The sequence below is a fragment of the Podarcis raffonei genome, chromosome 4, assembly GCF_027172205.1.
Source record: "Podarcis raffonei isolate rPodRaf1 chromosome 4, rPodRaf1.pri, whole genome shotgun sequence".
Lineage (NCBI taxonomy): Eukaryota > Metazoa > Chordata > Lepidosauria > Squamata > Lacertidae > Podarcis > Podarcis raffonei.
Window position 1 is genome coordinate 41,455,749 of NC_070605.1, and position 13,961 is coordinate 41,469,709.

Below are 13,961 nucleotides of genomic sequence, written 5' to 3' on the forward strand. Positions count from 1 at the left end.
TCTGGAGGGCCACAAGTTCTCCAGCTGCGTCCTAATGCAATAAATGCTTCACTTATGTTATCTCAGTTATGCTTACCTCGATGCTGTGAGATGTGAGATGTACCTACATTAAAACTTCTGAATTCAGTGCTCCAGTTTCCTTACCCAACCCCCAATCGTTCACCTTCCTCGTGACCTTAGCCTTGAGCATTATGAGTGGCAGAAAATAAGAAGGGAAAGTAAGTATTCCATAGCGAAGGAAGAAAGCAACTTGCGTTGGGGAGTGGCGAGAAAGCTGGAGATAGCAACTTGCCACCTGCGCCCTAAGGATTACCAGTGTCCTTTTAAGCTAATGCAATTTTAAAGTTTAGCCACAGTCGCCCTCCAAAAGCAAAATAGAGAGACCTTTTTGTGTTTTGTTTTCGGAGTTTTTTTTGTCTTGTCAACTAACCCCCTCTAGTGCCGAACAGGCTGTATTTGACCCGCGGGCTGCTCACAGCTTCTCAGCTTAAGCGAGAGCATCATCTTCCCTCTCTGCCTTTTGCCCACACATCCATATACATACCGGTCTCACCTCTTCTCCAGAGAACTGGGGAGGTGACACAACAAGAGTCCGATTTCTTTTATTGCTTGCTTTCCTCCCTCCCCTCCCCTCCCACACACCCATTTAAGGATCCAATATTATCGTGACCCCCCTCTTTTTTTGGCGAGGAAGGAGGAGAGAGAGAGAGAGAGGGATTTCTGCAGCAAGCGGTGGCTGCTGCTTGAAATGTGGCGTGCCCAGAAAACCTCAGCAGCCCTCCTGCCGGCTCGGACGCCAGGTAATATTGATCCTGCTTAGCTCCCCTGCCCAGGGCTTCAAAAACAACCACCCTCCAGAAAAGCAAAGGAGGAGGGCAGGGCGGGGAAGAGAATGGTCCATCCCCAAACCGCAGGCGATGGGAAGGCGCGGAGATGCCGGTAGGCGCGCGGAAGACAACCAGCCCAACTGAGTGTGATCCGCGACTGCTTGGCGTCAGGGAGCCACCGTCCCAGCCAAAGGGAGTCCGTGGCGGCGGCGGCTGGGAAATCCCGCCTGGCAAGTTTTCTTGACGGCTGAGCGGAGGCGGGGAGCTGTCCAGCGTTTCAGCACCTTCCAGCCGCGGACCGGAGAAGGCGCCTCGGCGAGGGGACCTTCCCACCACCAAGGAAGGAAATTATTCTGGCTCCCGGGCGCTGCCTGTCCCTCATGGGCAGCCGGGAGGACGGGCATTCGGCGAGGGGGGCGAAGATGTCGCTGCGCCCCAGGAGGCTGTTGCAGTTGTGGGGTTGGCGGCCAGTAAACGGGATGGTGCTGCAAGGCTGAAAGAGAAGTGAGACGCAAGAAGGCAGCCAGGTGGGCGCCACCAGGCTGGGCAATTCCCCCCTCCCTCCACACACATACACACACACACACGGATTTTACGCACACTGAGCCTCAGCCAGGGAAAGTTTGCCTGCCGGGCGCTCCTCGCCTTGATCGCAAGCCCTTCGCCTTCCGAACTCGACGGTGTCCCTCGGCCTCTGCTGCTGCTCAGAGGGAGCCTGGCTCGGCTCGGGACGCCCTCTCACTCAGGTGGATGCGATTTCTTCAGTCTTGGCAGCGCCTAGTAGCCTGGACCCTCCTTCCCCTTGGGGCCTCAGGCATTGCCCATTAGCCTGGAGGAGGAAGAGAAGCTGAAGCCCCCTGCCTCTCCCGGAGGCCAGGACAAGGGGTTCCAGCACCAGCCATGGGCAGCAGTGAAATGAGGGGCTTCTTCCTTTGGAAATTTAGCCTGGTCTTCCCTCTGCTGACAGCGTGTCCGGCGGGCTGCAGCCACGTCTCCAGCAATCAAGGTAAAGGGAAACTGTTGGGTGGGAAGGGAGAGGGATGCGCTGGAGAGGGAGGCAAGACTGAATGTGCAATAATACTAATAATTTTTTTAAAAGCAGCTCAGGGCTGCAGGGTGTTTGCTGGGGGAAAGGGCAGCCCCCACAGGCATAGAAGGGTTATTGGATCCTCACGATGGGCTGGCAAAAGCTTGGCTGCTTCTCATCAGCGAGTGTCTATTGACTTGCCCCACTTTGGTAGCTGACGGTGGGGGTGGGAAGAAGCCTTTCCATTCTCATGCATGGTGGAGAGGAAGTAGAACTCGGGGTGGTAATTGCAGGATTCCCCAGGCTCTGGCCACAGTGGCGGGTCAATTATTCGAAGCCTGAAGAGTGATCTGAAGCTGTGCTTCTGATTAGAAATCTCAGTGAAACTTCGGAGCTCTCCATTTTAGTTTGCATACACATCATGACTCTTGTTTTACTCAAGTGAGTTAAAGACCATGAGATCAGACCACTGCTTGATCGAAAGCACTGCTTCTCCTACAGGTATCTGAGATGGATGGAATTTTTTTAAACTACTGTAATTAAGAAAACCGGGGGTGGGTGGGAACCAGAGGGCATCAGTTTCAGTAGCATAACCTAAACAAAAAGCTGAAAACCAGTGCCTCTGGGTTCATTTGTGGGTTTTTTGCTCATTTTCCTTTTCCTTCATCACACTGCCATGAAAGCGTACCCACCCACCCCCTGGTCACCTTCCTAACAACAAACTTAGTATTCATTTGTTTTGGGTAGTATTCTGAAGACATCAGCATTGCTTCTGCAGATACACAGTAGGCTTCTGAGGCCTATCTTCACACAGAAGCCTCTTACTTCCCTGAAAAGTCAGGGGTTCCTGTAAAATAGTCTCCAGTCCTGCACGAGCCCTTGCAACTGCAAGGGAAACCTTGGAGAGTTCATATCATATTAGTCTGTGCACATGGCTCTTTTTGGATCCTATTTATTTATCATTTATTTCACAGGATTTGTATACTGCTGGATTGTAATAAAACCTAAAGCAGTTTACAAAGTGGGATCCTGACCTTAGCTTTCTGTAGCAAAGGTATCTTTTATAGATGTGATCATCTGAAACTAATTATCCCATTTGCATGCATGTGCCCTTTCACTATTACCACCCTCTCTAGCATTATCTTTTATATAATTATTTTAACACGCAATATGCTTTTGCATTCTTTGTCTTGCTTGCCCTTATACAAGTCCAGCCCAGGTGTCCTAAAACCCAAACACTGTAGTGTATGTTTTCATGGTTTGATACTTTTTATCAAATAAAATTCATTTAAAATATCAGACACTATATCCAGTAGACTGCATTGGCTGTCCCACTAAAAAAAACCAAAAAACCAAAATGTTTCAGATTAAATCTTTTAAAGTGACCACCTCTGTTGGCTGAGTCAGTAGAAAAGCTTTCAGGTGGGTCCTGCTCTCCTCAGGAGATTTCTGAGCACTTTCTACTCTGCCCTAGCAGCATAATTGGTCTCATAAAAGGTAACATCTGAGCCATTCTGGATCCTACCTTTCTTTCTTTTGGGAGCCTCATGGCAACCAGTCTCGTTACTACTTAGCTATCTGTGGATACTCATGATGACAGGAAAAGCCACAGAATGTCAACAGATGAATCTCTATTGATTTCTGAGAGTACAGAATTCTACCCTTGCAGGAGACATTGGGCAAAAAAACAAAAAGATGATCATCAAAGCAAGGTTATTTTGGGAAAGCCTTTTTTAAAAAAAAAACTGGGCTACGTGTGAGAGTGCTATAAAGAAACATATAATGCAAGATGAAAGAAAGAATCAATCTGCACCGCTGTAAGTAAGGCTGCAGGCAGGCTCTCTCTTTTAAGGACTATTTCCAGAGATTTATAATTGGGTAACTAAAGTTGCTGTCAGCTAAAAAAAATAGACAGCCAAGGTGTGGAAGTGTAGTATGTTTTTTCAATTCAGATACCAGTTGTAGGCTTCGATTTTGCCAGTAACTAATTCAGTTTTCATACTGAGGATCCAATTTTACAGGTCCATGCAACCCAACATGGACTGACTGATACACCATTAACAAACAATATAAGACTCCTCATCTATCATCATACACATAATGAATGTTCAAGCCCACCCTAAATACCATTTCTAAAATGCCTTATCATAAAATCATTTTAGAATTGTGGATCTTAATCTTCATTCATATTTGCATAATGCAAAATGCATTTAGCAATGTTTTACTAGCCATGCTATACTGTATTTTAGCTCTCTGGCAGCCTCTGTACAGACCAAAATTTACTGCTGTGCCTACCTTTATTAAAGAGAACCACTGACTCCTGCTTTGAGCCTTATGGCATTTGACTAACTAATGACTGTTAGCCTTCCATGCACAGCTGGTGTTCTGTACAACATCCAGCATATTGTTGATTATTAAATGGGAGGAGATTCTCCAGATATATATTTTTTAAAATATAACAAAAAAATGGTGAAATTTACATTTTCTGTGCTATTACTTTCAACAACATACTAGAACGTTAAAAAACCAAATACATTTGCTCAAATGCACTATGTGCACTATCACAGGGTATATAGGATATATTTAAACCCATGTTGCGATATCCCTTCATCTGCGAGCTTGAGCATAATTATCTCCTGATGATCCCCCATGTAGTGTGCTATGAGAACAAAATTGCATGATTTGACCCCTTCATTATTTGTGTCCACCAGCATCCAACACCTGCCCCTCAAACCATTTGTCTTATTTGAATTGATCCAATTTTACCTCTAGGCCAAGCAACATAATAATTAAATGTGTGTTGCAAAATACATTAGACAGAACTTTGTATATGTCAGTTGCCTTGACCCTAGTTGTTCTTTGGTCTCATCTGCATAAATCAGCACAGCAAAAAAACATTTTCAGAAAAGAACTCAGAGATGTAGTCAACAAACTAATACTAGGCAATTTTTTAAATAAACACTTGCATTGGCAGCTACCTCCATTTCTTAAATAGCTAGTTGACCTAGCATTTTATTTTCTACATGCTCTACTAAAATTGCAGTTAAACTACACTGATAACCTTATCTGCTCTTAAACAGTATCTGCTATATTGCACTTAACTAATAAATGCTGTGTTATAGATTAGCCTTTAAGCAAAATTGGTACAGTGTGTGGTTTTTTCCCTAAGAGCTCAAATCACTTCACATATTTTGTCTGGGTCTTATGATACTAAAATGCTGTGTGATTGCCATCTCTCTTTGACTTCACCCCAAACTGCTCCTCTGGTGTCTATATAAATGTGGGACACCCTGATGGTGATATTGTTTATACCACTCACCCACCCACTCCAGAGAAAGGCAATTTTGACAAGGCTAAAATGGATGTCACTGACATCAGTTGGATTTACTGCATGAAGGTGAGCCATCACTAATCCATGCATCAACCCTGTGATGTTTCTGTTTCCATACTATTCCATACTTAATCCAGATAAGACTGAGTCAGTGTTGGTGAGTAGCTCTCTAGACCAGATAGATAAGGTTCAACCTTCTCTGGAAGGTGTTGCACTTTCTCTAATGAAAGTGGTGTGCAGCTTGGGAGTATTTCTGGGTTTGTTCCTGTCTCTGGAGGCACAAGTGACATCCATGACACAGAGTGCTTTCCATCAGCTTAGGCTGGTGGCCTAGCTGCGACTGTTTGGATGGGGATAGCCTAGCTTCTGTTGTCTGGGTTTTGTGTGGTGCAATAGCTTATACTTGAGTGCACTTTTGAAGATGGTTCAGAAATTGCAGCTGGTGCAGAGGTTGGCAGCAAGATTGCTGAATGAGAGTAGATGTTCTGAGCATATAACACCAATCCTTACCCAGCTGCACTGGCTACCAATTGGTTTCTGGCTTCAATTCAAAAATGGTGGTTGTAACCTATAAAGCCTTATATGGCTTGGGACACTGGCATCTCAAGGAACATTTCTCCCCATATGAACCTACCTAGTACTTATTATCACCATCAGAGGGTCTTCTCTGGGAATCTCCCCTGATGGAGGTACAGAGGTTGTCAATGAGACAACGGACCTTTTCAGTGATAGCTCCCCAATTGTGCAACACTCTCCCCAGGAAAGTCACGTAGCACCAGTGATATTTTTCTAGAAAAAGAGATGCCAGAACTCTGCATGAAGGCCTCAGCATGAGCAGCATCCTTGTTCTCTTATAATAGCAATGGCGCCACCTGTGAGGTGCAGGAACTGAATTCCAGTGAGTTCCAGCTGAAAAAAGCCCTGCATAGCACCAACAGTGGCAGCTTTTTGAACACCAGAAAAAGACATTCCTGTTCCCCTGGCTTTTCAGTCTAAATTTAGATCATAATGTACAGTAATATGATCTATGACCTGACTTGTCCTTTTGAGTCTTGTTGATGGATGAACACCTTCATTCCTTCATTAATTTAATAAGTTTAATATTTTATTGTGTTTATGGGTTTTATCCGCTTGATAAGTTACCGTATTTTAACTATATTGTAAGTTGCTTTGAGATGTTTTCTAAAAAGCAATGAGATAAATAATAATAGACTGCACATCAGATTTAGTGGTTTGCCTAAGGCCATTCAGTGAATTCATTGACCTAGAACAGCCTTTCTCAACCATGAGTCCCCAGATGTTGTTGGACTATAACTTCTATCATCTATAACCACTGGTCCTGCTAGCTAGGGATGATGGAAGTTGTAGTGCAACAGTGTTCAGGGATCTAAGGTTTAGAAGGGCTAATCGAGGGACTTACCAGCTTATAGCTCATGCACTTAACCACCAAGCTACACTACCTATTTTACTGTTAAAATTTTAGTTTCCTTAAATGTATTATGAAGAGGAAGAACTTTAAAGAAATTCAAATTAGATTTCATGTTTATCCTATAGGTTTGTTGTTGTTGTTGTTGTTGATTTTTATGCTGCCTTCCTGCCATAAGACACCCAAAGTGCCAAAGCACAGATTGTTTTCAAAACAAGAAACTTTAAACCAGCAGTGTTTAAATGGAAATTATTGTAAAAATAGCAGTATGATTGTGAAGGAATGCTCAGAACTAGGCTAACCACTACTCCAGCAAAAACTGTCATGACAGAATTCCATTCTCAAATGTTATTAGGAAGTTTAAAAAAAAATCAGAGTGAAATAGTATTCAGGGACAGGATGCCTAGCCTTTATGTGAAGATTATAATTTATTCTAGACTTGTTAGCCCAAATTAACCACCACTCTTGAGCTTGTATTCAAAATCATTAATACAGATTCAATTGCTAGACCAGGCACTTAGAAGAAATCAGTTGATCCTTTCCCCTAGCATAAGCACACTAGCTGTGAGTCCAAAGGAGGTCGTTGAAGTGACTGACTAAACTAAATCATTCTGCATGCTTTGGGGAATGTCTACTCAGGAACAGGAACATGGCACTCCCACCCACCCTCTGATGTTTATTTACATATACAGTGGTGGTACTTTGTTAAATAAATAAATACTAAATGATGAATAAACAAAAAAAAAGTTCTATATTGTAGATAGCACTAAGGCATATTTGCGTGTTGGTTCTTTGTATTTAAACGGCATTTCTGTGCACTCTGGTTTCCGTCACGGTGTTCCATTGCACCAGACGCGGTATAGTTATGCTGGCCACATGATCCAGAAAGTTGTCTGTGGACAAACTCCGGCTTCCTCGGCTTGAAAGCAAGATGAGTGCCACAACCCCATAGTGGCCTTTGACTGGACTTAACCGTCCAAGGGTCTTTTACCTTTTACCTTTACCTCTTTTTATTTAATGGTTGGTTCGTTTATTCAAACCTTTCCACACTCTGCAAAATGCCAGTTTTGGGCAGCATGATCATGCTGTCAATCATATAATTTAAAAATCTGCTCAGACTAGTACTGATCAAGTCTATGAAATATTATTTGTAAGCTTAAAAGCACCACACAGCATCCTCCTTAAGGATACACTACACATACTTTGCTTAAACAAAGAATGTTGAAAAGTGAAGCAGACTTACATAGACTTGAGGTGGAATAATATAGAAAGGGGGCATTGCAAGTGTAGAACCACTGACTGCATAAATATACCTGAGCAAGTACCAATTAATTATTTTAATTGATAGGAGGCAAAAAAAAAATTTCAAGGTTCTATAATCTGTTTCTTTTGTAGTCAGCAAAAACACAACGAAGCACTTCATGAGGATATTTTGTAGTGTTAATTTCACAAAACAGTTTGCTTAAGAATATATGCAAAGGGCTGAATCATTTCTATTTGCATATTGCTCTGTCAGCTACAAAGAAAGTTTCGACTTGGATCTGCTTTGAGCAACCAATGTCTTTGTCCTCCTTTGTTTCAAGATAATTTAGTGATAAAGCACAAGTTGCACAGAAATTATCGGGGGGGGGGGGAGGAGGAGTGTGAACCAGAAAAGGAAAAGTCTTGGTTTCCCCTCTTTAGCCCACTAAAAATGCTTTTGAAGTAAACTTGTGGACCACTGGAATGTTAAGCCTCATTGATTTCAGTGGCATTTAAGCATTGCCAAGTTGCTAATAGCATCATTATTGACATCGTCTTCATATTACTGCGGCTGCATATTGTACAAATTCAAACCCACTTTTTTTTTTAACAACTCAGTTTATGTTCAGTTTATATTCCTTATGCAAGGCACGGGGAGAGATCATAGCTGAGCATATGCTTTACGTGCATGAGATTCTAGTTTCAAACCTTAGGATTTACAATTGTTAAAAGTAAAGAAGAGAAATAAGGTGCAGGCGATGGAATGATCTCTTTCTGAGACCCTGGAGAACCACTGCCCACAAAAGTAGATAATATGGGCTAGAAAGACAAATAGTCTGACCCAGTGTGAGGCAGTGTCATGTGTAAGAAAAGGTTGTATCTACAGTTCCTCTTTGAAAGCATAATTCCCCGTAATAAGAGGTAGAATTCTAATCAGCTGCATGCAACCACAGGGTCTTGTGTTGTGGTTTTTTTTTAAAAAAATGATTTTAAAATTTGTATTCATGAGGTGATGGCTCTTTCTTCTCTGCTGTGCTAACAGAACGGAAGCTTTAATTCTTTAAATTTACTTCCTGAGCTTCTCAATGGTTTCCCCTCCCTTGTAAATCAATGGATGGTGCGGAGTTCCATCTGTGGCAAGGCAGAGTGAAACAATAGTATTGACAAAGGAGTAAACTTCTTCGTTCTGTCTTAATTGAGTGGTAACTTCAAAAATAAATTGTGACTGAGGTAAGGACTGGCCTCCACTCTTGAAGAGATCTGTGGACAGCCCAGATAATTGCTCACAGAATGCTATGCACAAGCACTGCATCAAAAATCAACTTGAAATCTTGGTCTTCTGGCTGTGTGAGCTCTCCATGTAAACTGTTGTTGTTTTTAGTTCCCTTCCATTAGTATTCAACCAATAGCCAAGCCTTTGAAGGGGTAAGATTTAAAACAAAACAAACCATCAAACAAAAAACCACAGTGGTTTTATTGCTGGCTGGAAAGTTCACAACACCCCTAATCCCAGGTGAAAGGGCTCAGGTTCCAGAATTGGGTAAGAACACACTAATTTCACAAACCAAAAACACCAATAGAAGCAATTAAGCACAGTAAGTAAATATCAAAGATTCACTTAACATGCATGTTTTATCTTGATTATAATTTCTTTCTAGGTTTGTTAGGGAATTTCAGTTCCATAACAAACACAGACAGAAAAAGAAATGATTATGTTTTTAAATGATTGGAATAAATTTAAAGGAGCATAATGACAGGTGCTGAAAATAATGTAGTAGGACTGAAACATTTACTGAAAGAGGAAGTCCTAGGCCTAGAGAGCTGATGCAGAGTAATGGCTAAAAGACTGCCTAATGGATAAGGAAGTCTATGGTTTGAATTTCCCATCTATCATGAACACCTACTAGTTGGCGTTGGACAAATGATGCTTTGCCTATCTTCTATATGGATAATAATTGCGGCCTGCCTTAAAGGATTGTTGGAAGGATTCCAACACGATAATATATGTAAAGATTTTTGCACATTTGAAAGAGCTAAAATGACATACATTTTAAATATTATTATTATTATTATTATTATTATTATTATTATTATTATTATTATTATTATTTGTTTACTAGTGTCAATTGAAATGTCATTCTTAAGGCAAAGCAGCTTCAGAGAAGGTGACTTTAATTGTGAGGAGGGGAACAGGGCCCATGCCTCCTCCCTTTACAATGTAATCCTGATCCTACTCTCCCCACCCCCAGCTGCTGCTGCTAAAGTAAAAAAACAGTCACATTAAATAAATGCACACATTTAAAGTTACACTTGCTTTAGCCCTAAAATGAAGCCTACTGGATAAAGTCAATTCATCCCATCAAAGAGTACATTTATATGATTGAGTGAGAACGTGTGAGACAGCTATCATCTCAAGAGCTCAACATGTTGAACTGTGTTGGCTCAAAAGGGAGCATTCCTAAACACAACCCCTCCTTTACTGGCATCTGGTTGTGGTCTTCATGGTGGTGAACAGCACCCTCTGGTGGCTATCTTTTATTTGTTTATTTTGTTAACCACAAAATACCAGACCGAGGGCAGATAGCTTGGCCCTCTCTCTGATTTTGCTTTTTTATTGTTGTTGCAAGTTGTTTTAAACTGTTTTTAAGGTTGTGTTCTAATGTTGTAACCTGCCTTGGCACTTTATGGTAATAAATAAATGAAATCATTATTCTATCCTCATTCTAGGTATCTTGTGAATGAGAGAGAGAGAGAGAATTGTGTAATGAGATTCCATGTATTTAAAATACTATTACAAACAATAGCAAATACATATTGGGAACTAGGTGCACAATAGGGGTGGGGGTGGAATGACCAGGGTAGATGAAGAATTGGGGCAAGGCAAAGGCAGATAAAAGTTTATAAGTGGATAGGGAAAAGATGTGGCGAGTAAATTAAAGGTTTACGATGGTGTCCTGCAGCAGAAAGTGTTACTACCTCCAGGGTAAGTGTTAGGAAATAACGCAACCTAAGAGCTAGCTGGCAAGCATTTTGGATTAACAATAATAATAATACCTTTATTGTCATTGTACAACCTGTGTACAATGAAATTAAACGAGCCTCCCTCCCCTCCCCAAACACTCAATCTCTTATCAAACAACACACCACCTCGCAAGTCAATTTTGCTATGTTATTTTTCATTCAACAGCCTAACAGCCCACGGATAGAAGCTATTTTTTAGCCTGTTGGTATGGCTGATTATACTTCTATATCTCCTGCCCGAGGGTAGAAGATTAAAGAGGTGATGGCCAGGGTGTGAGTCATCCCTGAGAATTTTTCTCGCTCTCCTAAGGCAATGATCCCTTGCGATGTCATCTAGCGGACTCAAGGGACAGCCCATGATATCATGTGCTGTATTCACCACCCTCTGTAGAGACTTTCTGTCCGTGGCTGTCAGGCCAGCATACCACACTGTGATACAATATGAAAGGACACTTTCTATTGTGGACTGGTAAAAGGAGTTCAGGGACGTGGGTGGCACTGTGGTCTAAACCACAGAGTCTAGGGCTTGCCGATCAGAATGTCAGCGATTCAAATCCTCGCGACGGGGTGAGCTCCTGTTGTTTGGTCCCAGCTCCTGCCCACCTAGCAGTTCAAAAGCATGTCAAGTGCAAGTAGATAAATAGGTGCCGCTGCAGCTGGAAGGTAAATGGGATTTCTGTGTGCTGCTCTGGTTTGCCAGAAGCAGCTTAGTCATGCTGGCCACATGACCCGGAAGCTGTCTGCTGACAAACGCCAGCTCCCTCGGCCTATAGAGCAAGATGAGCGCCGCAACCCCAGAGTCATCCACGACTGGACCTAACGGTCAGGGCTACCTTTACCTTTACTATAAGGAGTTCATCAATTGTTGTTTAACATTATTCTTTCGCAAGACCCTGAGGAAAGGGAGTCTCTGTTGGGCCTTTCTGACCACCTGAGTTATGTTGATTTTGCAAGTGAAGTCCTCACTAAGGTAAACTCCCAAGAATTTAAAGGAGGAGACTCTCTCCACACAGCGCCACCCCCCGATATACAACCACAAATATTTACATTCAATCTAGAAATACTGTACTATTTAGATGAGGAAAGAACAAGGCATCCAATGGCATCCAATCAGGCGCGAAACTCATGTGGCCACTAGTCATCTGAACCAGTTCTTAATTTTGGTGACTACATAGAGGAAAATCAAATTATTTACCATTCCTTTTGGCCGTTGGGTTAAGCGCAGCCATTGTCTTCTATTTGTGGAATACAAATGAGGGATTTATGGATAATTGAATATTTCTCTGAAGCATCCTGATTGAATAATTGGTTAGGTTACTTTTGAATCTCAGTGAGGCCTACAAAACAGGCTGACATAGGTGCAGTCATAGAGCACCAAGTTCATGATAGCATTTGCTAAGCACATAAACAAAGTTTAAGGGCTCTTCATAGTTTTACAATGATTTAATTGTTAGCTTTAGCCTGTGGCTAAATTCAATTGTCCTTTAACAATGTTTCTAAGCAGTTTTTTTTTTAAAAAAAGAGTACCTTGATGGGGTACTTGTCTTTGGTGGTACACTCAGTCCTAACAAAATCCATTAATTTTCTCTATAGACATCTATGAAAGCAAATGTGGTATAGTGGTTAGAATAGCCTTTCTCACCCTTGGGTCTCCAGATGCTGCTGGACTACAACCCCCATCATCCCTAGCTAGCAGGACCAGTGGTCAGGAATCATGGTAATTGTAGCCCAACAACATCTGGGGACCCAAGGTTGAAAAAGGTTGGGTTTGAGTGTTGGGATGGGGAGACCTGGTGTGAATCCCTGCTTCAGCCATGACACTCAGCGGAAGACTTTTTGCCAGTCAACTTCTCTTGACTTATCCTAACTTGGAGTTGTTATGAGGATAAAAGGGTAACCCAACAAAGTATGTCTCCCTGAGTTTTTTGGTAAGAGGGGTGGAATATTAATGTGCAGGTTAATACTGAAATGGAGGCCTTGAGAGCTGTCTCGTTAAGTAAAATTTGAAAAGTATAATTTTGTGAAACCACTACAGCAGTGTTTTGTTTTTAAAATAAGCAATGGGATTTGTAAGAGAGATTTTGTACATTTATAGTTAAAAATCTTGAATAAAACATTTATTTATTCTAGGGAATCATATTTATTCTTCAGAATTATGAGGAATCTTTAATCTAGCCCTTTTCAGACTATGCAGAATATTCTCCCTGTACAGCTGCTGTTAGGGTTACCAACTCATGGCCTAAAGCTGTCTCCTGTTCCATTAACATATGTATGAAGAAATAAACTTAACAGTTGTTGCATCTTCTGGAATATTGCTCCATCTGTCTTACTCCCTATAGAGATACTGCCACACTGTAATGGGAGGAACCACGACTGTCAACTTCTCCCTGCATGCAGATGTTCAAGGAACTCTAACGCCCTTAGGGTCAGAAGTTTGCAGCCCAAGGCAGCCTAGACCTTCTTACAATACAACCACTGCACACTGTATGCCCCAGATAGGAGACTCTGGCAAATCGTCCCTATCAGCAAGTCTCATACTCAAAATGTGAAGAGCAGATGAGAAAGATCAACAGCTTTCACCTGTAACTTTGATTCATGGCATTTTTTTTCTAAGATGGAGCAGAGGGAGCCAGACACTTAAGTGAGACTAAATGCATTTTCAGTGCAGCTCATCCCCCCTTTTTTTCAGTGGAAGCTCTGTTGAGGGAGCAGATTGGCAGCACTTTCCAAAGAAGACTCCTACAGTTGCTTTTTTCATCAAAATAAAAGTGACCAGTTTAAGCGTACTTTTTAAAGCACACATGCTATTGGCTCAATGGGGACTCAGCAGCACGAAGTGGGGATGTTTTATAGGACCATTCATTTAATGTGGGTGCTGCTTGGGGCTTGAAAGTACAGTGGTACCTCTGGTTACGAACTTAATTCGTTGTGGAGGTCCGTTCTTAACCTGAAAACAGACTTAACCTGAAGTACCACTTTAGCTAATGGGGCCTCCCACTGCTGCTGTGCCGCCGGCACATGATTTCTGTTCTCATCCTGAGGTAAAGTTCTTACAAATTGTAACTCAAGGTGTTTGTAACCCAAGGT

The 13,961-nt window shown here is 42.1% G+C and overlaps 1 protein-coding gene across 6 annotated transcripts in view; it reads left to right on the forward strand.

Annotated features, from left to right (window-relative positions):
- Nucleotides 1-13,961, forward strand: part of EPHA6 (EPH receptor A6) — a 394,139-nt gene that overhangs the window by 31,400 nt on the left and 348,778 nt on the right. For 3 of the 6 annotated variants that reach the window (XM_053386363.1, XM_053386365.1, XM_053386364.1), the window contains exon 1: nucleotides 491-1,833. The exons of 1 other annotated variant lie outside the window; for it this stretch is intronic. In XM_053386363.1, the coding sequence (XP_053242338.1) occupies nucleotides 1,728-1,833 (106 nt within the window). In that variant the 5' untranslated portion in view covers nucleotides 491-1,727. Of the gene's footprint in view, nucleotides 1-485; nucleotides 1,834-13,961 lie in introns of those variants that run through there. 2 more of the 6 variants (XM_053386368.1, XM_053386370.1) reach the window with 2 other exon arrangements.